Source organism: Ovis aries, chromosome X, assembly GCF_016772045.2.
Source record: "Ovis aries strain OAR_USU_Benz2616 breed Rambouillet chromosome X, ARS-UI_Ramb_v3.0, whole genome shotgun sequence".
NCBI classification, from domain to species: Eukaryota; Metazoa; Chordata; class Mammalia; order Artiodactyla; family Bovidae; genus Ovis; species Ovis aries.
The window spans coordinates 14,325,473-14,352,927 of record NC_056080.1 but is presented as its reverse complement, the minus strand read 5'-3'; the positions used below and the strand labels follow the sequence as shown (position 1 = coordinate 14,352,927).

Here is a 27,455-nt window from a genome sequence, read left to right as displayed (position 1 = left end):
ACAGCTATGTTTTTATTGAACACTGCATACATGCATCTGTCCATTTCATAAATTATGCTTTATTATATTAAGAAATAAAACACATTTCTTATCTTCTGTGACTTGAATATTCAGCTTATTACATTGGATATGACTTAATGTTATACAGGCCAGGTACAATATAATAGAAGCACTGGGAACATTTCTTGAAAAATAAGAGTACAATTAATGAGCACGCTTCATAGATAGAATTTTACAAGGTCACACAGTTAAGTTTGCACATTTAAAAGGATCTGAATCATTTATATTATTATTGTGAATTTCTTATAAATAATTCATTACTCTTAGGAGTCTAGGCAAAGCCAATCCATGACATTATTTATACTTGTTCCAAGTTATTTAATACAGTGCACGTTTTTAATGCAATAAATATTTACAGATAAGAGTAACAAGTACAATTATAATTTACAAAATATGAATCTAATATTTAAAACAAAACAGAAAATGACATTAAATAAGTTTGTGCCAGATAGTTTTACAACTCACTGAATTGACCATTTAAACAAATTTTATTATCAAAACCCTGTTGACTCAGATGCAAAAAAGTCATATTTTAATCAGTTAAGCCAAATTACAGGAAAAACTTTTTCTTTAAGAAAATCAGTTTAACTTTCTTAATGTTGTCAATATCAATAGCTAAAATTGAAGTAAAGTGATGAAAAATTTGGATTCACTACAGGCCCAATTATATAATGCAGTCTGAACACTGAAATCCTGGATTATACCAAAATTTTCAAGCTTGTCTGGGAATTAATCAGGTGTTGAATGTGTGAGGTTTTACTGTCCATTAAAATGGTCCTTTTAAAAGACCATAAAATTATGTGAGTCCTTCCATGGCACTATATGGCTCTGGGAATGAAATTTAAATTTGAGGGGGAAAGGAAAATAATCTTATCTTCTAGAACATGAGCTGAGAGAGAGCAGAGACACAGAGGCATCTGAGATTATAACAGGGCCCTTAAGGTCAGGCACCCAGACACCCAGGTCCACATCTGAGCCCATGACATGGTCTCTTAGTCCAGGAGATAGTTTTGTATTCAAGGCTATTCATGTGGCCAGTGTCTCCAGACTTCAGGAAACCATCCACTGTCATGTTTTACTCTTTCTTGGGGGAAGTAAGTGGTTCTTCCTCTTCCTAACACCTTTTCCTCAACTAACCCTGATTTGAAGAAGGATGCCTGGACTGACTACTCTCACTGGGGTCCTCTCTGTGAACATGGCCCTTTGCCAAGGTTTTCTCCTCCTCAGTAAGTCACAGAACCAGGGCCACCAACTGCAACTGAATTGTGTCTCTGGGGGCAACTGAGCTAACGGACTTCCTTGCCCACTTACTTTGTGCTCCACTTCAGCTTCTATCCTTAACTTACGTGCTTACAAACATCTTTGATGCCCTTATTGTATATTACTTGACATTATCACTATTTCAGGCCTTTAGACAAAATGCAGAGTAGGTCTATGAGGTTCCATGAATGAACTTCTCATGTGGGCTGGATTTGGGGAGCAACACTGAGCAGTTGAATGGATGAGGACATAAGAGAGAGGCAGGCCCAGGTTAATGCTCTGTCATTCAGTTGTGCCATGTGGCCCTGGAACTGTGAATCAATCTCCCCACTCCTTGGCTTCATCTTCTGAATGTTCTTCAAGGTGCTGGTGAGGATGAACATCAATGTGCTCAGCACTGCATGTGACAGATCCTTGGGGCCCGGGGAAGTTGAGCCCCTTCCTTCCAGCATGTCTAGAATGGCAGAACTCCATTCAGATGGAGAATGTTGTTCCAAATAGTATGCCTCTCTTGAGGCAACCAGTGATGAAACCACTCACTCCCTTGTGCCAACTTAAATAGACTCACTTGGGCAAGAGACTGTCCTATAAACTAGGTGGCAATGATCAGCTCTGTTCTTCAATAGGCTCAGAAAGGGCCGTGAGAATGAATGAGATCACATTACATCGAACCACACGAAATCACCTTTTTGAACATCAGTGTGGTCCAATAGCCAGGTTCATGCTTCAGCCTCATAGTTCCCTAGGCCTTTTAATCTAATAGTGGACGGTCACTAGTCAATGTCCTTTACAAATTCCCACAGGAAAGGATGTACAGCAGCTCTCTGGCCAGCAGCAAAGGCTTGGATAAGATGAGTCAATGAGTATAAAAATGCTTTACAGACCATGAACACTAGGTCACTGCAAAGCCTTTTTTGAATTAACTGTGGATATGTAACACTTCAATTGAGGATTTCTGAAACTTTTTAGAAATTTAGATAAATTCCACCAAATGCATTTCTGATGTCAACTTTCACATGAGAAAAGTTTGTTCTCAGTGTGCAATCTGTTGACTGTTGGAGTTAATGCTTAGCCTTCACTTAAAAATGGGTGTTTTTGAAGGCCAAGATCATGGTAAGAGATTGCTTGATATGACGACTGTGTTTGTGTTGGGCCTGTGGGGCAGGGGGTGGTTGCTGAGGTGGGGGCTGAGAGAAATGACCATCTAGATTCAGAATGAAGTAGAGTTTGTTAGGGCTTGGTTTCATTGACTAGCTCACACAAAGTTTGGTCCCACTGGAGTGACTAATTCCTTTGTTTTCATCTGTTAATCCATTTTATGAAAATTCAGTCAAATATTAGACAAATGTGCCAAATGTGTTTCATTCTGCCCAACAACCCAGGGTTAATTCTAAACTACTCTGTGATGACAGCTCCTGCCTGGTGTGGGTGTGAAGGTCACAAATGGCAAGAAAGTTTGCACCTCCCCATCTAATCACAACACAGTTTGTACAATTATACCACTCTTATACAGTTAGGTCACCAGGATCATTGTTTCTATCTGGCTCCTGGGAAAAATGATTTAGCTACCTTGATTTAGCAGTCCATAGATTGAGGATGTCATCCTTGTAGTCCCCAAACAAAGCTAATCACTATTATCAAAAGCTACTTGGCACATGAATAGACTCCGAAAGCAATAACTGGCTGCCACTTTGGGCACAAATGAAGACTTTTAATTTAAGTGGGCCCTGTGGATAAGTTCATTTATTTCTATTCAACGTATATTTTCATAACAAGCTGAACTTGGTTTGTGCGAAGGAGTCTCTAAACTTTATTTATCCAAGGTTTCTCCATCCTTCTAGAGGAAACCAAACTGTGGAGCAAAGCAGGGAAATCCAGGGCTTGTTAATGAGGCAGAAGATCATGTTCAGTGGGGGAGTGTGAGGGCAGCTAGAAGAAGAGGATTTGGCCATCCACATTTATGGGGAATCATCGTATCAACGACAAGGCGGGGCCTTGTCTGCGCAGGGCAGGGAGGACCATCTTGCTCTGGAAAATCCCTGCCTGCAGCAACCTTTGGTGGGAAGATTGCTTTGTTTATTGCTTAATCTATCACTGTTGAGCTGCCTGCCTCAGGAAGGCTCAATTTAAGATAGATTGAAAGGTAGTGTCTGTCAATTGAATAAACACAGATGGTTTTCCACAGCCAAAATTGATTTTTTTTCCTCCTCACCAAAGACATAGGGCTAAACGTGATTATCTTTGGAAGCCAGGCGTGAAATGTCTTAGCTCCAGCCCCTGCCATGCTTAACCCTAACACAGACGTGATATCACATGGGGGCTTGGGTTTCTTACACTGTGATTTTAGGTTCTGGAGGTAAAATAAAAATTTGACTTCTCTAGAGAAGGGCTTGGCTAAGTTCATTCCACTGAGAAGGTTAAGGTCAATCAGTTGATTCACAAAATAATGTGACCAGTCCTATAGGTCACTGGCTGGCAAAGACCTCCTCCAACCTTTTCATTTGAGAGTCTCAAAGAGGTGATAAGATTTGCCTAAGAACACATAGCTAGAGCTAGATATCAATCTTCTGTTTATTCATAAGCTAGAAAGGAGGCCAAAGTCTATGCTTATGATGTTAACTGGAGGCATTAAGATAAGTCCTACTTATCTTTGGAAGCAGGTAGATCAGAGATGCTTGAACAAGTCATGCTAGGAAGCCAGACACTTTAGCAACTAACTAAGTATTGAGTCACTTACACTCAACAGTTTTGAAGAAAGCTAAGGGTAAAACTGTGAGCAGCAGTTCAAGATAGCAGGTGCATGGAGGGTGAAGAACTATGAACAGGAAGAGTACTCTTTGCACAATGAGGAAATCGAGTAATGTGTTTTCTACTGTCTCTTTCAGCTCTAATTACGAAACACAACAAGCTAATGGGACGTCATTCATACAGATTATTCCAAGTGACGGAACTGGCTATCTCCTTCCACTCCACTAATGTGAACATGCATGTAGAATGGCGCAGGGTTGGATTTCTCAAGAGGAGTTGTTGCAGAGGTGGCAGAGGTGGAACAAACGCGGGCAGGTGCTTACATAACTGCTTTACAGACAGACCTAGAGATGATGGGGTGCAGAGGATCTTAGCAATAGGTGGAACTATCTTCTCATTCTAGAGATTTTAAAAAATGATACTCATATCTATATATATACACACACACATATGACTAGAGACACAGCTGGGACATCAAGCTAAAAACCTTGGTTCTTTCAGCTACACTACCTGTCTTCTTTTCAAACGGCCCCATGTAATATGGAGTGCTAGGAAAGCAGGTGTGTACAGTATATAAGTGCATGTGGCAAACAGAAGTGCAGAGGTTCATTCCAGCTAACACAATTATAGGTACAGATCTTGACAACAGTCTTGGTCCCAACTCCTAAAGCTGAAAGAAAAATCTTATGAAATATGCCATGTGGAAAAGAGAGCTGGCTCTTCTATCTCACCTTGATAGAGAAAAACGGAACTAAAACTGTCTTAGTGTGTGAGGGCTACACATGAGGTCACATTTGCAGAATTTGGATTCATCTGAAAGTGGGTTAACACATTTGCAACCTAGCAGAATTGGCCTATCCTTGAGTAAAGAAAAACTTGATTCAGGGTTTCTAAAGTAAGAGAGTCAAATCCTTTTACTCAGTTGGAAAACAAAAGAGATTTAAATCCAGTATTTTCCTGTACATGGGCTGTTTTATAAATACTCTTCATAAGTAGAAACAATGTATATATATCTGTCTTTCAGTCAGTTCTTAAACCTGAGACCCCTACAACTTTCTCACACATACTGAGACTAAAACATATATTACTGACATTGAATTCATTTCCTGCCACAGACTTTACCTAAAACAGACATTAAATGTAAACATGTTTCTATTTCCACTCCAATATGATCCCTTTCGTCTCACATTCTTCAGCATAGCAGACAAGGACAGCCAAACAGACGTCAATACAGTTGGCTGAAAACCTATATGCCTAAAATAAATACTTATTATGCATCTTTATAAATTTTTGATGAATAAATAACATAATCAATCCCACCCACCCTCCAGCCAAAGGATTTCTCTAATATGGTAGAATGGCACCATGGATGATTATAACTGAGTAATAGCAAAAAGGACCTGAATTGAGTTAGAACTGTCACTCTACAGGCACATGTGGATCTTGATATATGTGTCAGCGTGTTTGGTTGTGTTTTTGCCTTAAAATGATGTGGTGAGTGTTTTTCCTATATCCTCAGCTATGTCTTTTAAAAACAATAGAAACTCAGGGATTTGTTTGAAATTGGCTTTCAGTGTTATCAATTTGGGGACTGTCCTTTATACATGGGACTCTCTGAGGGTTGGCTTTTCACATTACATGTGTAAAAATAAGTTCCTTGGTTTGTGATTATAAATATTCCTGAAAAATGACTCAAATCACATTCATAAAGCACTAGCTTCTGCTTAAAGAAATGGCAAGGGGCAGTTTTTCAGAAAGCAGTCAATGTGCAACTTCTCTGCTATATAAATCTGGTTGTTCAGACAGTTTCTCTGACTTAGTTGAGCACATCTGTATATCAGGGTTTAATGCTTAAAGATTTCCTATTTGTTCCCTTTTCTTAAAAAGGGAAAGTTTGTTCTACCTCCGAAGCAGCGTCCACAAGTTGAAATGGAAAATGCAAGCCGTGATAGGCCTTCCAAGTGACCTATTTGGGCCTCTCCCCTACCCACCCAGATCACTCACAAGCCTGCCAAAGCGTCTTCGGAGGGTACAGAGACAACCAGTGACACAAGGGTTCCTCACCAGCCATAAAGCAAAACCAGGGGGGCAGGGTCAAGGGTGAGTCTAGACGTACCCCTCGTGACAGATGTTTCCATTGATGAGGCTGAAGGTGGCGGCGGAGGGGTTGGTGCTCTTGAAGGAGGTCATGCAGCTGGTACTTCTGCCGGCACTGTGAGACCGGCTCATCAGGCCAGGCCGGCAACAGAGGAGCTGGGTGTTGAACTGCTTCCTGAAACTCTTGCTCAGCAGGTAGAGGGCAAAAGGGTTCACGCAGGAGTTGGTGAAGGCCAGAAGGCGGGCGCAGATGCTGGTGATGAAGTGGAGCATGGAGGTGTCCACCTCGGAGTAGTGGTAGGAGCGGTACAGGTAGATGATGTGGTTGGGGAGCCAGCAGAAGGCGAAGAGCCCCACGAACACCAGCACTGTCTTGGCCAGGCGCTTCCTGGACTCGATCTGAGGACAGAGTCACAAGCAGAGAAACATAGGGACGGAGGGGCAGGGTGGGGGATGCAGAGACAAAGATCCACGTGGGCAGAGAAAAAGAAGGGGAAAATGCATTAGGGAAATGCACGAGCTCACAAGGCCCAGAAAATGAGTTCCATAGGAGAGAGAAGAGGAGAGAAACAGAGGAGAGAAAAGCAATAGAAACAGACAGAAAAAGAAAGCAGTCAGAAACAGAAAGGAAAATGCCAGGAAGCAGAAATGGATGAGCAGAGTACAGTGAGAGCAGCACTTTAAACAAAGCTGATTACATGCTTGAGTGGACTGCACAATGAAATTCTAGTAAGTGCCCTCTTTTTCCTCAGGAGGGCATTGGTGCAGTTATCAGCCTTATGACTTCATGTCTTCCTTGGCTCCACAGTTAATAATTTCTTCTTCCCTCTGATGCTTAAAAAAGGACCCAGCTTTGTTCTTCCCCATTGGCAAAACTAAGATAACTCCCTGTTACTATTTTTTTTTTATCTCAAGTTATTTCTAGCCTATATAATATAGGAAGAGTCTCAAATAAAAGCGGGCTGAGCTTCTCCTTTTGTTCCCAACTCACTTTGCTACGGCAAGAGGAAACATCATTCTCCTTCAAGAATTTGGGATACAATGAATGTTCTCCACTGAGAGCTCTTTCAAGCAAGGAGAGAGTTTCACTGAGGACTGCTGCTTTCCCCCCATAATTGAGTGGAAAAAAAGAGAATTTTAGAGGTGAAGCCTCCAACTAAGTCAGCTACACATTTTAAATGAGGGGAGAGTCTTTCTGTCTTTTCATCATAAATACCACTCGATCTACATTTGGACTAGAAGGCCAAAATTGCCACAGAGGAGAAAGCCAGAGTCCCTGGTTTCTACCATTTATACCTCAGGATGAGATTATGGGGGTGATGGGGGGAATGGGGAAGAGAGGCTAACACAGATGGAGGGCATCCTGCATTCTGGACCACCTGGGGGTATATATGCTCCTCTTGTCATCCTCCAACAGCCTTCTAATATAAGGGTTATTACCCTCATCATGGGTAAGAAACTCAGAGAGGGTAAATGAGTAGGTCAGGAAACCTGGATTTGAACTCAAATCAATGTGAACCCATCTTAATCAAACTACTTCTTTTTCTTCAACCAGCCTCATTTTCCAGCCCTTTCTGCCTTATCACATATGGTGACCCTCTTCCTACCCAAAGAATGCAACTGGAGTTTAAAGCAGGCACATCCCTCTGAGACACTACATTTTATCTTTTAAAAAACACTAACATGTTTTTCAGATTTTTCTCAGAAACAAACCCATATTCCAAAGCTTTCAGGTTCTCAGCACCTCACTAAACCTAGCCTTAAGTAAAAGAACAAGATTCTAAGGGACATCTGAATGCTGAGTCTTCGGCAGCTAGGAGTCTCTGTTTACCATCTGGCCACAGATCACTCACCTCTTCTACTGCAGAATCAGGCAGCAGGACCACCTAAATATGGAACTTGTCAGTGGAGTCCTACATATATGCAAGGGATTGAATCCACAAGGAGGAAATGAATTACTCCTAAGCACCCACCTGCTTCTTGACATGTATATTCCCTTCCACGGGGAGATTGTAGGCACTCTGGATCAGATTTCTGGCGATGAAATAGTAGTAAACAGAGATGATCGACAGTGGGATGATGTAGAAGACCAGGAAGGAAGCCATGGAGTGGATTTTGGGGTGCAGCTCATTAGAGTGTGGGTATGGGGCACAGCTAATGAAGGTCTGGTTGGTGCTTTCCTCATGGAAGGGATGTAGGTCAGAAAACACAGCCTCTGGGATGGCCAGCAGCATGGAGACAATCCAGATCAGTGCAGCTTTGAGGCAGATTTTCAGCAGGGCATGGGAGGCCTGGATATCCATTGGCCGCACGATGGCTTTGTACCTGGGGCAGGGAAGAGGGACGTTGCTTAATATTATTACCAACCGGAAGCCAGGGTCTGGACTAGGGCAAGGCCAGGGAGGCCCCTAAGGTGCAATACTTTAAGAAAGGTCATCCAAAGGCTGACTTTGAACTCATAGTGAGTGCCTCCTTAAATGCTGCCCCCCAAGCTCGTTGCTCACCTCATCCTAGCCTGGCTCTGAAGGATGTCCCCCTCTCCCCATTCTCTCTTGATATTAAGAATACTTCTCAGAAAAGCTGAGGCTTCTTTTATTTTCTTAAATCACAGAAATGAATAACAAAGCATGTTTAACAAAGGACACTGGAACAAGAAGGTTGGTTGTTCTTTTTTTTTGGCAAAGCCTTCATTTTGAGTATTTAAATGCAGTTTAGGAAACTTTAGTCACTGAGTATTTACAGACACCTCTTTTCTTTCTCAAAGGTTGAAGAACAAATAGTTCGCTGAAAAAGTTATACACAGACGCATCACTGTAATTATCAAACTAATCTTTCCCCTGCCCTCCTACTCTCTTTCAGCCTCATCTTCTCTTGCAGTATTCAGGTTGAGCTCTGGGAAGCAGACACTGAGATGAAGTCAGGAGGACAAGGAGTTTATTGTTGATGAACACGTGTGGGGAAAGGGGAGGAGGCAGGACTGGGCAAAGGGAGCTGTCAGACCCTGAGGCAGACCTGACAATGTGTACACCAGCCAAAGTGACCAACCATCCAAGTTTCCCTGGACATTTCCCAGTTTTAGCACTGGAAGTCCTACATCCTGGGAAATTTCTCAGTCCCAGTAACTGTGACAGCTGGTCACCCTGCACCAGCCCAATGGGAAGCTCAGGAGCAAGGATTGCCCAGTGGGGGAGTCCTATCTCAGTGGAAATGGCCAAGCCCTTGTAGCACTACCTTGATTGGCTACTGGCTGGGACCACCCAAAAAGAGGGTAATCTCAATTGCTACCTGGTTCTATCACTGGGCAGGAACTGCCCAAGAGGAGCATGACCATAGTTTGAAAGCTGAAGTGGACCCAGAAGGAGCTGACATCTGGAGGTTGCCAGCTACCCATACAACACCTACCACAGTGAGCCCCACACCTATTTTGGGTCCACTTGTTTGAGAACCCACTAAAAGATGAGCCTCTGGTGGGCAAAGACTGGGTCTTTATCTATCTTGGTATCCATCAAGATCTGCACACACTGTACAAACATTTGTTCTACTGCACATAAGCTGCTATAGTGTAGACATTGACATGAGCTGCTGCTGCTACTGTTAAGTCGCTTCAGTCGTGTCTGACTCTGTGCGACCCCATAGACAGCAGCCCACCAGGCTCCCCCGTCCCTGGGATTCTCCAGGCAAGAACACTGGAGTGGGTTGCCATTTCCTTCTCCAATGCATGAAAGTGAAAAGTGAAAGTGAAGTCGCTCAGTCATGTCCGACTGTTAGCGACCCCATGGACTGCAGCCCACCAGGCTCCTCCATCCATGGGATTTTCCAGGCAAGAGTACTGGAGTAGGGTGCCATTGCCTTCTCCAATGACATGAGTTGGAACCATCTAAATGTGAGTGTTCAACGCTAAAAATGCTGTGTTAACACCAGGTTCTGCCTCTGATATTCTTTTGTATCATGGCCTTCAGTGAGAGAGGTACAGTTATCTCCACTTGTTTCCAAGTTGACTAAACCTCCACTGAGTTGCCATTCTTGGCTGCATCCTGACCGCTCACTCACTTTCTGCCTCCCTCCAGGGAAGGGGGTGTAAGTTTGAGAAAAGGAACCTGCCACTGGGCTCAGAGAGGCCTGTGCTTATTTGTGTCCTTGACTAGGTGAATGGCACCTCTAATACAGGCAGTCAGTGTCTGCAAGTCCATTATTGCTGTGGACCTAGGTCACAGTCTCCAAACAGCTGTATCAGATGGAGAAGCTATTATTTTTTATCATCATCTGTCTCATTTTTATATCTAGTTCTCTGTTCCCACTTCAGGTAGGGAAGCAGAGGAGACTATTTATCAGATATCCCCAACACTCCAGAACAACACTATTGTCCTGCTTCAGTATACCTGTGAGTGATTTTCCATCCATAACTTGCATTACTGCACTTAAAACAATTAAAAAAAATAAACATTTCAAAAGGAGGTTCTACTGTCCTGTGGTGCTTTCTCTAGTCACTAATAATTTCAAACATTTTAATTTCTAGTTTAGAATGAAGGAAAGGAATTGATATTTTTAACGACAGATATGTGAACATCCTCAGCCAAAGATGTATATAATTAAAGATATCTTAGATAAATCAGTTAGGGATAAATGGGCAGTCACAAGTACCATTAACTCTCCAAGGGAAGGTAATCCCCTCGTGCATGAAGCAGAAGCCAAAGGGAATGGCTTCCCTCCTTCCCTCTTGGGAATCTTGTATTCCTAAGTGCAAAATGCCATGAGACATTGAGCCACTATTTCAAATTCACAACTTTTAAAACATATAAGATAGTATAAAACACTTCTTTGATTACTTTGTTGGGAAAATAATTTGAATCTAAATCTAAATTAGCCTCTGGATCTATGTACCAGTTTTCAAGAAATGTGGAGATAGAAGAACCAGCTAGATAATGCAGTCAGTCAAATCCTAAAACAGAAAATTCTACAGGAATAATGACCCCATTTTTTTTTCAACAAATATATGGCATAACAAAGCAGAGAGAATGGTTACAGACTGACTGATATCAGTAGTGCAATGTGTAGACCCTTTTGCATTATTTAAAATTTAGTTTATTTTTCGGCCATGCTGTGCAGCATGCAGGATCTTAGTTCCCTGACCAGGCATCAAACCCAGGCCCCTGGCAGTGAGAACGAGAAGTCCTAACTACTGGACAACCAGGGAAATCCCTTCTTTTGAATTCTGATCCAAATCAAACAACCATAAAAAGATATTTTTGAGACTACTGAAGAAAATCAAATACAGATTTAGTACTGGTGATACCAAGGAATTATTTTTAATGTAATGGGTTTAATAGTGGTATTGTGATTCTGTGTTTTAAAAAATACTTTATTAAAAACACACCCTAAAATATTTACCAATGAAATAGTATATCTATCTAGGGCTTGCTTTAAAATATTCAGATATATTCATATATCATTTGTATAATTTAAAAATAAGTAAAAATGCATTGCAAAAAATTTTGTCATGGAATATTAATAAAATTTCAGAGAAATTGAGGAAATCCCATTCACTAAGCTCTTGCCTTATGCCAGGCAGAGAATAGCATCTACATGATCTCACTTACGTTTTAACAGGTAGGTGCTATTATCTCCACTCTACAGTGACAAACTGAATGAAATGCAGATGGTTTCAGAAGTGGTGAGGTCAATATTCAATTTAAACCAAGTCTGTTCAGGATACTACAGCTTTTTCAGAAGAATGCTCTGGGTAAATTCTTCCTAGAGATAAACAGATCAGCCATTTCACAAATGTGTATGGAACATACCAAATATTCCCTGGAAGTCTAATGGTTCTGTAGAGCATGGAACATATCAGTCTATATCTTCTGGTTTAGACTGCTCTGGCTGGAGCTCCCAGTGAAGAGAGATCCCCAAGGGGTGGTTCTTGTTTAAGAGTGATGGTCGGTTGGACTAGGGTGGATACTCAATATTGTAAACCAGAAAATAAACTGCCTGGCCAGCCACCAGAGAGTCTCTCTTTGTCTTAAGCATTTAAACTGAAAAAATGAGAGGATGTAATCAGTCATTGATGCTACACAGAAAAGGTTATGATGTCAAAGAAGCAATCAGGGCAAGATGAATAACTAAAGTAGGTAGAATGAGAGAAAGAGAATGAAGGAAACATAAAAGAAGCTGAGATGATGTGGCCCTGAGTCCTACAGAGGGTCCTTGGTTTCTGGCCCATGAACTACTTTTGAATGTGCAAGAGATATCCTGTTATAATCTTACAATTCTCCTGTTCCCTTTTCACTTGAGTTGGTTGAAGTGGCCACCATTCACTATCAACAAAAGAGCCTTATCTAGAACAATTAGACATGCTGGTCATTTAAAGCTATCATCAGATTTTATTTCCAGGATCATTTTGCATAAATTATCTCCTGCTTGCTGTCCTCTGAAAGAATGAGCTGTCAACTTTCGATTGTTCTCAAGACACAGACCAGTTCCTAAATCCACCATTACTTTCTTGCCTCCTCCTTTCTTCATGCTCCATCCCAGAGGCTCCATTCATCTTAAGGCGATCTTTTCAAATTTCAGCTTATAAGTACCATCTTACAGCTTTTGCTGACCAATCGAGACATCGATGATTCCCTTTCCTTCTCCTAACCTGTCTGATTTTACTCTTTTCATTTTATGCTTCCTCTGCATTACCTTCAGTTGCTTCTGGCTTTCTAATGGCATGTCTTTCTACATGATTTTCTCATAAGTTCCTGAGGTCAAAAGTTTATATCTTCTCCTCTTCTTGTCTTCTGTATCATTGAAAATGCCCCAGGTCCCCTCCTCTGCATACCACTTATTTCAAAGTAGAGGCTCAGCAAAGACTTGCTAATCAATTAAGATTAATGACAGGTGACTCGCAGATATGTCTTTTATTTTCAACTTCACATAAGTGACAACAGATTCATTTTCGCACACCTAGTAAGAATCATTCTTCCACAGACTGACCGATTCACTCCTCTGATAAGAGGGGGCTGAAAGTGCTTCCCACTTCTGAAAATATCTGCACTTTGTTTTTCTTATGCAAACACTGGGAAGGTAAAAAATGTCCTCTGTGCCAGATTATTGTGTCAAAGGGGTTCTTGGCAAGTGGAAGTAGCGGGCTCCCACACCCATGGTTGGAAACTTTTGCCCACAGAAATGTATGTCTTTTATTCAAACACGGGCAGTTTGTTTATGTTTAAGGATCCAGCTATTCAGCCCTTACGTATTCATAATTACCTACCAAGGTCTGTAGGAATTGTTGAATGACAATATTTTAAAACCTCCATTACAATCCTAATGCACGCTATCTGGAGAGGGCAGAGGTGAAGAGAAAACAAAATGAACTAAAAGGTCTCTAGGGTAACTGACATAGTGTCGGCATTTAAATTAGAATCCTAATACCTAATAAGATTTGACAAGACTATTAAACCTTGGCTTTATTTTCTTAATGTGAGGCAATTATTAGCTGGTTGGTAAAATGACTATAATCCAGAGCAACAGAGTTGTACCTCCGTTGAGCTATTACTCTGCAAATGCAGAGCTTGCTGCTCCTTGGTGCCCATCCAACCGTTATCTTTAAGTATGTAACAGATTACAGTGATCCTTTTCTCTTCTCTCTGGACCAAAAAACTCCAGTGCTTCTTTTCACTCGTTCTTAATATATTTCAGTTTCCTCAGGGCTCTACTGTGAATTGGGGAGCAGAGACCTAGTTCCTAATGGTGATTCTAGCCACTAGTTTTATGATCTCAGACAAATCACAGACTCTTGGAACCTCAGTATTCTCATCCCTGGGTCGGGAAGATCCCTTGGAGAAGGAAACGGCAATCCATTCCAGTATTCTTACCTAGCCAATTCCATGGACAGAGGAGCCTGGGGGGCTATAGTCCATGGGGTCACAAAGAGGTGGACATGACTGAGCGAATATACTTCCACTTTCACTATTCTCATCCCTGAATAGGATGTAACTCCTACAACCTTCAATGTAATAACTGATTCAGGCAAAAATGATAAAACCACTGAGGGAGAGGTTTTAGGAGGACAAGATACTCACATAGTCTCAAAGAGCTCCCCACACATTACTACTTAATTACAAAGGGAAAATGTACCTTTATGTAGGGGAGGTCTGGGGGTTACTCCTCTAATCAAGTGGTCAAACCACTTGACCACTTGATAAGACTAGACTCCACTTGATAAGACTAGATAAGGTAAGACTCTGTTGCTCTGGATTATAGTCATTATAGGGTGAACTTCTCCATTAGGTGGAACAGGCATAAGTCTGGGGCCCATGATATTTTTAGAGGCTCAAGAGAATATCTTAATTTCTTTTAAAATCAGAAGAAAAAATTTAATATAATCTACCTTGGATTATGGTTATCTTTGTGCCAATACAACTATAAAATAAAAATTTTTATACTTTTTATGGAGAAAGGATCCCATGAAGGTAAAAATGCAAAGGGCCCAGGAAATTCATAATGTGGCCCTGATCAAACTTACTGTCACCAACAGTGGGTCAATCTGCGATCCTGTGCCTCCTGATACAATGCAACGGGAAGGACATGGCATTGCCTACACTTGTTCTTGCCTCCAATTTTTAACCTGAATCTACCATGAAGAAACAATCAGACAAATCCAATTCTGGCACATTCTACTAGATAACTAGCTTGGATTCACCAAAACAGTCAACGTTATTGTTTTAGAAGAATGTAGGGGAGCTACTATTCTACCTTAAAAGGAGGTGAAAGAGATATAACAAGTAATGTTTTTCCACAACATATAGAATACATATGTATAAACTTCTTCAGGAGTTGGTGATGGACAGGGAAGCTTGGTGTGCTGCTGTCCATGAGGTTGCAAAGAGTTGGACATGACTGAGCGACTGAACTGAACTGAAGGAATTATTGTTAATTTCACTGGGTATGATAACAGCACTGAGGTTATATAGAAGAGTGTCCTTGTTCTTAGGAAATATACAAACATACTTAGCAGTGAAAGGTCAGAATGTTTGTACCTTACTTTCTAGAGTTCAGCAAAGTAAAACAAAACAAACAAACAAAAAAATATATATATAGTAGATATATATTATTATTATATACTTTACATATATATATATATATATGCTACAAAGAGCAAGAATGAAATCTAGGAAATGTTCATTGTGGAATGTGGGTGGGTATTATACAGGAATTCATAAACAGCTTGGGGAGAAAACTTACATTAAAATGTAGAGTTTTTAAAAGATGAGCTAAGAGTAAAGTAGCAATCTTAAAATAATGTGTTATATATTTTATTAATAGTCCTTTTGTCATTGGAAAGACTTTATTATAATTTTAATGTAATTGATGTGTCATGTCTAATTAGAGTCTCCACCAGGAATGAAGGAAGCATCTACTCTGTTATGTTCATATTGTTCTCTTGGACTTGCGGTTTTAGTATCATCTACAATCTATTGGATTTTATTTTGCTCTGCTTTGTTTTGGCAGTATTATTTTTAAGCTACATGATCATTTAGGGAGGTTAATTAAAACTAGGTCATGCACAAGCAGATGTCAGTCTGCAGTTCCTCACCATTATCTGCAAAGTGCCGGGAAGAGTCAAGTTGCTGTAGAGACTTGTACACAGTGGCACCCATTCCTGCTGCCTCAGCTGCACATGACAAGGGATCCTCTGATGTGAATTCAGTGACAGCGTGAGCTATTAACTTTTAATTCATCCTTATTTTTAAATAAAAATAAGAGTAGAAGTGAACTCCACTGTGGGGTCCAATGTCCCCAAACACACTTTCCAGAAGCTTTAGCTAAGGTTTCAGGAGATTTTCTAAGGTCTTAATAAGCTAAGATTTTCTAAGTCTGCAGTGAAGACTATCTTGTCTCTGGAGGAAGTGAGCTTTAAACTCAGACCAAGACAGAGGATCAAGATCTATGCAACAAAGTGTAATCACAATTTTTCTTTTTCTCATTTTCATCCCAGAGACCAAGACACAGATCGAGGATCCACGCAGGACCACCTCTGAGTAAAATCCTAAAGTTACTTCTCTGTTAATCAAAATTTCCCCTCTACTGTGTTCACCCACTGTAGAAGGCCACTGTCTGCCTGACATTAAGCCCTGCTTTGAGGAAGGGAGTGTACATCAGTCATTTGCTCTTTAGTATGGGCTGAAGTCAGTGAGATCACCTCCCTGCATGTAGAGTTCTACCTCTGATTATGGAAGGAAAGCTCTGTTTCCCAATAAAGGTATTTTTGTTTATTCCTCCAGCAGATGGAAGAGATATCTGGGGTGCAAGGGCTGCAGGTAGTTAGACTTCTACATATTCACTTCCTTCAAAGGCTTACTCTGCAACTACCACGTGGGGATTTCTTTCTAGTAGCAGACTGCAGAGGAACAAGACCATTTTGTACCTGGTTTTCAGTTAGATCAATTATGTTAAAAACAATAATAATAGCTAAAATTTATTAGAGATTTCCTATGGATCAGGTAACTATGCTACGAGTTTTGTTTAAAATGTTGCTTTTTATCTTCACAGCAGTTCTATGCGGCAGGTACTAACATTATTGCTCTTACAGATGAGAGAACTGACATGAAGTAAGTTTTCCAAGGCTACCAGTGCTAAGCATTGGATACAAGATTGGAGCCCATGCCTGTCCCCTAAGCCTCTACCACCAGGCCCTACTGCTTCCTATAATGATGGTCCTGTGATTAACCACACAACGTGGGCTTTCAAGTGTGGGGAAGGAAAAATCATCTTCCCTCTACCCTTCTAGGTTTTTGACTAAGAACCTCGTAATAAAAGACAGCTTAACAAGACAAAAACAAACAAGTTTAACAACATGTATACCTCTTTGGGGGCTTCCCAGGTGCCGCAGTGGTAAAGAATCTGACTGCCAGTGTAGCAGATGCAAGAGACACGGGTTCGATCCCTGGGTCGGGAAGATCCCCTGGAGGAGGAAATGGCAACCCACTCCAGTATTCTTGCCTAGGAAATGCCATGGACAAAGGAGCCTGGTGGGCTACTGTCTATGAGGTTGCAAAGATTCGGGCATGACTGAGCAACTAAGCATGCATATCTCCTTGACAACATGGCAGAGACCCAAGAAAACTGAGTAAGTCCCTGAAAAGGCCCAAGCAATCGCCTTAAATACCATCTCCACCTAAAGACAAAAAGATGTGGATAGGGGAGCCAGTTATAGGAGGTTATCAGGCAGAGCACAGTAAATAAAAATAAGCTCATTATACAGATTTAAATCCATACCTTCTACATTGATAAGTTTCTACAGATTCAGAGTCATCCCCTTTTTCCTGGTACCAAGAGAAAGATCCCCTTAGAATGGAGATTTCCCTCATAAATGTAAATATCTTCTATAACAGGGTAACTTCTACTCAGTTTTTTAGAGCTTCTCCTATATGTGCTATTTCTAAAAAAAAAAAAAAAAAAAAAAAAAGTCTAAAATTATTTTTATGCCAATGAGGCACATTTGGGGGCAAATTTTGCTCCCCTTCACTGGTACTGGAAATAAGGAAGAAAGGATCAGGGTGTCTGTTCCCTGCCTGCTGTAGCCATGGGGAAAATAGTGTCTTTCTAGACAGACACAAATTTCTTATTCTTCCTCTTCAAGTTGGCTATACCTAATTGCCTGCATTTTCACCCTTATATGTATACCCTGACGTTCTCCACGGCCTGAGGCCAGAGTGAGGCCTGGACTCTTCATATATTGAGAGTCCTCAGGGCCTAAAGAGGCCATCCTAGTGAGATACTGGAGCAGAGGTGAAAAGGCATCAGGGAAAGACTAAAAACCAAAGGCTGGAAGGAGGCTACAGAAAGAGCCACGGACATGGGGAAGGTTTCAGAAGTGCAGGGTTCTGAGGGATGTAGAAGCTGAGGTATAAAATTGGAAGAGAGACGCAAGTGACTGTTGGATATCTGATGGTGTTTTGGCAGAAAGAGTTGAGCAACTATAGACCTCTGGGCCCAAAAACAAGTTTCAGCGGGATGATCTAATTCCAAAGCTAGGTGCTAATCCTGTAAGGGAGCCCATCGGAAGGGGTATAAACAGGATGAAACATTACAGTTGCCAGTGGGTATGTTTAAAATGACAAAGGAAAGCAGTAACCCAGTTAAATTTCAGTAAGTTTGCAAACATCCTGGCACAAGTTGTTCGAAGGCCATTCCTCAAAAATGTTATGGAGAGAGGAACATATATTTATAACTTGTAAGACTTTTTTCAGCAATTTATGAGCCAAAAAGTTTGAAGAACGTTTATAAGTCCCATCTGTAAATTATTCTTAGACATGGCCTGCATTTACTCTACTGTGTGGCATAGAAGATACACAGAGAATTCAGAAAAAAAAAATCACCCATGCTCTATGGTAGAGGGTATAATAGGCTCTGGGTCATAAATTATCTGTATAAATTGTCATTCATCCCCAAACAGACCCTGGGACAAGGATTTGGGTTCATGTAGTTTATTTGGGAGGGGGTCCCTGGTAGCATGGGGACGGGGTGGGGAAGTGGCACAGGGAGGGGATGAAAGCCAATGAAGGCACTGAAGGCAACTGAATCACAGGCCAGCTGGGGACCCCCTGAGAGACTATGGTGAGCACATTCCAGAACTTGCCACCAAGGTGTGAGGAGGTTGGGGTGTTTACCCCTCGACTCCTATCCATCTTTGGTAGAGAACTGTCCTGCAATATTAATTTGGGGACACTCTGGCTTGCCCTAAATCTTACCTTGGACAGGATCACCCTCTGCCAGAGAAACACAGGAAGCCCAGATCTGTAAGTGACCTCCAGGGACCACTAACAGCATTTACTATGTTAATTCTTCCCCTGATCCAGTCAAATCAAATATATATACAAAAAATGAAACAGTTTCAGTTTTTAAGTATATTTCAAATTATTGAGAATAAAAATAGAATTTCTACGTTTCTAAATTATCTCAATAAACACATTATCATTTTTTTTCTTCTTCAAATAAGAATCCTTAAAGCTCAAAAATACCATCGTGGCATATGAGTCATTGTGTATAATTACAAAAATATGAGTACTATATTTAAATAACCTTTTGTGAGAGGTTTTATACAGGGGGAAATGGTGGGCCAACTTTGTAGATTAATCTTTTAATTTTTATTCAACCCAAACTTATTAGCCCTGTGTGCCTGGTACAGATCCCAACACTTTTCAAGCGACTGTCCACTAGAACGTCAATCAGTTGCAATTTCAACCACATCCTCTCAGCTCCCTTATGAACATGAATGACAATCATGCTAATGGTACACTCACTTTTTTGACTGGGAATTCTAACATTTCATAAAGAAGTCAACACATTATTTCATTTCACTCTTACAAAAATTAGAAGTCTTATGAAATATGAAAAGTAAATACCCTATCTCCTTTTAACAGATCAGAAAACTGAGGCCTGTAATTTGCCCAAAGTCACACAGCTGATCGTTAGAAAAATCAGGGCTCAAATTCAGACATGTCTTCAACCAAATTCAGTGCTTTTGAATTTATCCTTACTATAAATTGGGCTTCCCTGAGAGCTAAGTTGGTAAAGAATCTGCCTGCAATGCAGGAGACCCCAGTTCAATTCCTGGGTTGGGAAGATCTGCTGGAGAAGGGATAGGCTACCCACTCCAGCATTCTTGGGCTTCCCTTGTGGCTCAGCTGGTAAAGAATCCGCCTGCAATGCGGGAGACCTGGGTTTGATCCTTGGGTTGGGATGATCCCCTGGAGAAGGGAAAGGCTACCCACTCCAGTATTCTGGCCTAGATAATTCCATGGACTGTATAGTCATGGGGTCACAAAGAGTTGGACATGATTGAGCAATTTTCACTTTCACTTTACTAAATAGTGCTCTATTAAACGTGAACCTTCAAAACATAATAAATGAAAAGGAGAGAGGGAGGACAAAAGAGTTTGTAAGTTTGTCACCATGAAATTTGGGGGGTATCATAAAAACCGATTGGAAATTTGCTTTGATTCAACAAAGAAAATGTCAAGGAAGGTGGTCAAGAGGCAGTTAGCTCATTTGAACAACATTTTTCATTTAATACATGTTTGTAACATGCATGAAAAATGTTGTTCAAATGAGCTAACTGCCTCTTGACCACCTTCCTTGACATTATCTTTGTTGAATCAAAGCACATGTACACCCGTGGTGGATTCATGCCAATGTATGGCAAAACCAATACAGTATTGTAAAGTAAAATAAAGTAAAAATAAAAATTAAAAAAATTAAAATAAAATAAAAATTTAATACAAAAGCATTAACAGCTCATTGTAGACATTTAGTCAGAGAATTCTTTAAAAAAAAGGAAGAAAATCATCCATAAATCTTACATGTGATGTTTTGGTATATTTCTTTCCAATTTTCCTTTGTCTTTTGTACAGAGCATACACTTTTGTATCTTTCACTAGGGTCTAATAGCCTTGAGATGCCCATGACCCCTCTAGCCAGCAGGCAGCACTTTGCAGATGCCAGCTGGCCTCTCTGGGCACCATGTCTGTTCAGCTCTGAGGAGCCCTGGGGGTCACTAGAGGACAGTGCTCCAGTCTTCACAGATCCCTCCTAGGGCTAGCTGAAGTGGAACACATCCCATCTAAATGAAGCAAAGCATCCTGACTCCTCAAGCACCAGCACTTTTAATAGTCAAAAGCGTATCTTAAGCATCTACTTTTGCACGGTCCTGTACTAGGTATAGATGAGGTGAAGAGAAGCACAAGCCCTGGACACTCAGTGACATTTTCTCTCACTCCATCTTGGAAATTAAAAAGGCTCATACACCCTGGATCACAGGACTATGAGCTTTCTAAGGGTTGGGTCTATCTTGTTCATTTTATGCCTATTTTATTTATTTATTTTTTAAAATGTTATTTTTACTTTATTTTGCTTTACAATACTGTATTGGTTTTGCCATACATTGACACAAATCAGCCACGGGTGTACATGAATCTCCAATCCTGAACCCCCCTCCCACCTCCCACCTCCCACCCCATATCATCTCTCTGGATCATCCCCGTGCACCAGCCCCAAGCATCCTGTATCCTGTATTGAACATAGACTGGCGATTCATTCCTTACATGATAGTATACATGTTTCAATACCATTCTCCCAAATCATCCCACACTCTCCCTCTCCCACAGAACCCAAAAGTCCATTCCAAACATCTGTGTCTCTTTTGCTGTCTCGCATACAGGGTTATCATTACCATCTTTCTAAATTCCATATATATGTGTTAGTATACTGTACTGGTGTTTTTCTTTCTGGCTTACTTCACTCTGTATAATAGGCTCCATTTTATGCCTATTTTATTTATCGAGCAAATATATAATTAAAACTTAAAATCTTGAACTGTGCACCCAATTTGTCTGGCCTGTACTGTCTTACTTTCAGATAAGGAAATGGGTTCACGATGCTCAAAATAACCCACTCCTCCACTGCCATGCTCCCAGCCAAATCTTCCTCTAAAGTTCACTTATCCCCAAACCACTCTGGAAGCCATCTTATTAGGCTTTTGCCAAGATATCTCTTATGACCCAAACACTTCCTATTTCTCTAACCATTTCAAGCCCAGAAGAATCCCTGGGGGTACTGAGGCAATGATTCTCCCTGAGTACAATTTCCCTTTGTAACAATTTTAAGGTGACTTGCTTACATGAGGCTGTCATGAGAAGATCTTGGAAGAGGCAGTGCCAAGCATGATGGTAGAATATTAGGAGGAAGTAGTGAGAGGCACAGTGTATGTTTCTATCTTTACTTTCCCCAAAGGAAGGCTCTGCCCCCATGCCCACCTCCCATGTGAGCTGGAACTGACTAAGCCTGGATTTAAAACTCTCATTTTCGCCATTTAAATAACTTTTAGCATCACAGAGGACTCAGGACTTGCTGGAAAAGACACATGGCTTAAAGATGTTGGCTTGATGCTCAAGTTTTTGATGATCCAAAAGCTACTGTGTCTGACATGATGGTACCTCATAAAGTAATGCATCACACAGCTGTATGATCTGTCTGTATGATATCCCCTAGGAAATCTATCCTGGCTAACTGGACAAGGGTCATGGATTCCCCAAGGTCCTATTCCATTTAAATTGAAAACTCTCTATTAAATGACCACTTTGGCAAGCATGTATATGTCTCTGTATCAGGAACAGAAAACTAAAGTCAGCTGGCCAAACCTGGCTTTCTGCCTATTTCATATGGCTGACGAGCTAAGAGTGATTTTGACATTTTAAATGGTTAGAGAAAAAAAAAATCAAAAGAAAAAGAATACTCCATGATGTGAAAATTACATGAAATTCCCATTTCAGTGTCCATAAATAAGGTTGTACTGAAATTCAACCATGACCATTCGCTGACATCATGTCGATGGCTGCTACATCATAAAAGCAGAGGTGAGTGGTTGCAACAGGGCCCTGGACCTCATGGTCCACAAAGCCGAAAATATCTACTACACAGCCCTTTACAGAAAGTTTCCTGGTCCCTGGCCTGTGTGCGTTGCATGTGTGATCCAGGCTCACGTTTCTGTTGCTCTCTGCCTGTCCACATCAGAGCTGTTGGTTCCTTCTTTAGATGGAGGAAAGCCCATCTTCCATTACATGCAGCACTGCCTGTTAGGCTTTATTAATTTGTGATAATTAAAATGACAGACCACTAACCTCTGCCACTGGTCCAGTGGCAGAGGCTCAAGATGCTTAGTCAATTTATCAGCACATTTAAATACTAATTTAGTATCTCAGGCTCTCCTTGGCACTATGGATATAAAAGTCCCTGGCCACTAAGGATTTAAAATTTGCTTGAGGGAGTGAGATATATCCAGGGGAGGCTCTTGTAGAACAAGAGAATGGTACTCACAGGTATACTCCCCTTCATGGAACACTCAGAACAGATGATGTTAGGTCAGTATACAAAGTGTTGTCACCATGGTACAGACATAAGAGAACATGCTTGATTATAGTGATTATACATTTCGCCCCTATTTCTTTACTATATAACCTTTAGCTATCACCACTGGCCAATCGGTCTGAGTACAATACAAAAAAAAGTAATAAAGAAGAGAACTTTAAAGAAGTGTATCTTAGCAACACTTTGGTGCTGTCTTTCCCATGAAATTTCAGCTGTTATTAACCACTGCATAACTACATGTCAGCTCTAGCTCCTGCTTATTGGGGCTAAGAGACCTGGCCTAGTTGAAAGATCCCAGAGGCTTTGATGTTCCTATAATACTTGGCAGTGTCCACTGCTGAGGGCCTCAGTTGAGATTCCTGACTTACTCACTTTGAGGTTAGCCAGAGCTCATTTCTCTGAATCTAAGTTGCTGATTTAATATGAGGCTCTGAAGGTTGATCCCATAGGTCTGACTTGGTAGTTCTGGACTCCTCTTTAGAGAAGCTGGAATGTGGACAGCTTGGTGGGGAGCACATCAGGTCTTTAAGAGAGGGAGTATAGGATTTTCTGTTTCTGATATTAGCAACCTAGCTTGTTGCTGACCAACTCTCCAGAAATGAAAAACTAGAAAATCCCTTTGAAAACATCTGAGAAATACCAAGACAGTAAGGATCTGAGGGACCAGAGTCCTGGAGAGAAGGGAAGTGTAAAGAGATGAAGCTGTTATTCAGCATCATTTTTCAATTGACCAAATTTCAAACAGCAGCAGAGAAACTGAAAGCTAAGAAGAGCTTCTAGCAGTTTCAGGATGAAGGGGAGTAATAAATGGAGTTCAGGGCCCACTAAGGAAGAGAAGCTGAGGTAAATACCCCAGGTTTATAGTTGAGATGTCCAAAGAGGTACATCCTAGGAGTAGGGGTGAATCAAAAATGGACCAGTTCTCACAAAGATCGAAGCCCAGCCTTCAATCTGTTCAATCTTTGATTGGGTCAGACACACCGCCACCTCTACCTGCCCACAAGAAGCAAAAGCTCATCTTTTCTGGAAGATAATACCATCCAGAGCCCCAAATTATCTACACTTCTTCATATACAAAATCAGGTGGTGAAACAAAAATTGCCTTGTATACCAGAAGAGAAAACAAAATGGTCAAAAAACAAGAGGATATATAATAGAGACAGACTTATAGAGTTCCACAAGTTAGAGTTACCAAAGAGGGATCTTATAATATATTGGGATGAATTCAAAAAATTATGTGATGATATGGAACAAAATGGAAATTCCACAACTGTAATAAACAGTAACTGAAATTAAGAATTAAATGAAAGCTTCAGAAGCAGATTAGACACAGTTGAAGAGAGAGTTTGTGAACTAAAAATGGCCAGACTGAAGTACAGTGAGAAAAAAGGATGGAAAATACAGAAAAGGTAATAGAAATATATAGGTGAAATGAAATTGTGTTTAAAATAGTTCCCAATCACAGAGGCCTGAGCCAAGTATGAAACTGTTTGCTTCAGTAAAACCAAAACAACCAAAAGGAGAAAAAAATCATGAAGAAGCTTTAAGTAAACCTGCAGTTATTCTATTTATATGTAGATAGCACACAGAAGGAGAGAAAAGAGAGAACATGGCAGAAACAATCTTTGAAGTTGTCATGCTGAGAACTTTCCAAATGTTACTGAAATCACTAAGTCACAGATTTAAGAAAAAAGCTATGAATCTCAAGAAGGAAGAATACAAAGAAAACCATACCTAAGTGCATCATAGTAATGCTGTTGAAAACCAGAGATAAAGAGAAACATCTTAAAATGAGTCAGAGAGAAAAAAATCAATAATTTTAAATTATTTCTAAAATGAATGAAACTGACATCTGAATTCACAGTGGAAGTCAGGACAGTGAATGGCAACTTCTAAGTGGGAAAGATAAGAATGGCCAGCCTAGAATTTTATGCCCAGTGACAATATCCTCTTCCAATTACATTAAATAAAGACATTTTTTGGACAAATGAAACCAGCAAGAGAGTTCCAGAAAAACATCCATTTCTGCTTTATTGACTATGCCAAAGCCTTTGACTGTGTGGATCACAATAAACTGTGGAAAATTCTGAAAGAGATGGGAATACCAGACCACCTGACCTGCCTCCTGAGAAATCTATATGCAGGTCAGGAAGCAACAGTTAGAACTGGACATGGAACAACAGCCTGGTTCCAAATCGGGAAAGGAGTACATCAAGGCTGTATATTGTCACCCTGCTTATTTAACTTATATGCAGAGTACATCATGAGAAACACTGGGCTGGAAGATGCATAAGCTGGAATCAAGTTTGCCGGGAGAAATATCAATAACCTCAGATATGCAGATGACACCACCCTTGTGGCAGAAAGTGAGGGTGAAGAGAAACTAAAAAGCCTCTTGGTGAAAGTGAAAGAGGAGCGTGAAAAAGTTGGCTTAAAGCTCAACATTCAGAAAACTAAGATCATGGCATCCGGTCCCATCACTTCTCGGCAAATAGATGGGCAAACAGTGGAAACAGTGACAGACTTTATTTTTTTGGGCTCCAAAATCACTGCAGATGGTGATTGCAGCCATGAAATTAAAAGATGCTTACTCCTTGGAAGGAAGGTTATGACCAACCTAGATAGCATATTGAAAAGCAGAGACATTACTTTGCCAACAAAGGTCCATCTAGTCAAGGCTATGGTTTTTCCAGTAGTCATGTAGGGATGTGAGAGTTGGACTATAAAGAAAGCTGAGTGCCAAAGAATTGATGCTTTTGAACTGTGGTGTTGGAGAAGACTCTTGAGAGTCCCTTGGATTGCAAGGAGATCCAACCAGTCCATCCTAAAGGAGATCAGTCCTGGGTGTTCATTGGAAGGACTGATGCTGAAGCTGAAACTCTAACATTTTGGCCACCTGATGCGAAGAGGTGACTCATTAGAAAAGACTCTGATGCTGGGAAAGATTGAGGGCAGGAGGAGAAGGGGACAACAGAGGATAAGATAGTTGGATGGCATCACCAACACAATGGACATGGGTTTGGGTGGACTCCGGGAGTTGGTTTTGGACAGGGAGGCCTGGTGTACTGAGGTTCACGGGTCACAAAGAGTCAGACACTATCAAGCTACTGAACTGAACTGAAATGAAATACTGACGGATATTCTTTGGGCAGAAGTAAAATAATCTAAGATGATGTCACAGAGATGCAGTAAGGAATGGTGAATACAGGAATAAGTCTAAAGGTAAACATGTGAGCAAATATAAAAATAATTAGCATAATGTCTTGTGGGTTTTAAAGTATGGAGAGAATTGAAATATAGAATAACAAGACTCCCCCCCTCCAAAGAAAAAGACAGGAGTGAATTAGAGTGAAGTTAAAGTTCCTATTACCCTTGTCTGGGAAGCAGGAAAGGTCTAATTTATAGTAAATTTAAATAATTCAAGGATACCTGTTGTAAACACAAGGGTAACCCTTAAAAGAACACTGAGTTTGTATACTTTACAAATTCATGCCAGGGGTGGGGGGAAGGATAGAATAATTTATATGTTTAATTAATTTAAAAGAAGGAAAGAAGGGAGGGAAAAGGATTATGAAACAGGTGAAACCAACAAAAACCAAATAATAAAATGGTAAATCTAAACCCAAACATATCAGCAAATCAATGTTATCAGAGCGTCTGACTTTATAGGGCAGAAATCTATAGCCAAGTTACAAATAGCAAAGACATTTCTGTTTAGTCACTCATTTTATGCATACCCACAAATACCAACATTGATGAAAGTAACTTAACATCCATAATGCAAAGACATCCATGGCAAATAGGTTAATGGGCATCATAAAATAAAGAGTATTTAAGATTACACAATGCACAAAAAAACTTGAAAAGCTTTGAAATTTTACAGCCCTTATAGGAAAGAAACTTGACAGTGGCTTTCTCTGATAATCTTAAACATTTGGTAATAATCCTAAACACTTATATGACATTACCAGTAATGAGTTATGGAGCTGAAACTTTTCTAGCCTCTCATTAATAAGTCAATTTGAATCAACCATGCTAGAAGACTGAAGTATCTTTCTAATTTCTCTATAGAAAAACATATCACCCAACAGGTACCTGAAAAGACACTCAACATTGCTAAGCATCAGGTAAATGCAAATCAAAACTGCAATGCCTGTCAGAGTGACTATCATCAAAAAGAACACAAATAACAAATGTTGGTGAGGATGTAGAGGAAAGGGAACCCTTGTACACTGTTGGTGGGAATGTAAATTGATGCAGCCACTGTGAGAACAGTATGAAGGTTTCTCGAAAAGCTAAAAACAGAACTATCATAGGACCCAGCACTCCTGGGTATATATACAAACAAACTCCTGGGTATATATACAAACAAACAAAAAACC

At 40.6% G+C, this 27,455-nt stretch overlaps 1 protein-coding gene across 1 annotated transcript in view; it reads right to left on the bottom strand.

Moving 5' to 3' along the window:
- Positions 1-39: 39 nt before the first annotated feature.
- The window catches only part of GRPR (gastrin releasing peptide receptor), a 42,828-nt gene continuing 15,412 nt past the window's right edge, over positions 40-27,455 (bottom strand). The window contains exons 2-3 of the mRNA XM_004021935.6: positions 8,139-8,490; positions 40-6,564 (exon numbers count right to left, since the gene is read on the bottom strand). Of these exons, the coding sequence (XP_004021984.1) occupies positions 6,175-6,564; positions 8,139-8,490 (742 nt within the window). The 3' untranslated portion in view covers positions 40-6,174. The remainder of the gene's footprint in view (positions 6,565-8,138; positions 8,491-27,455) is intronic.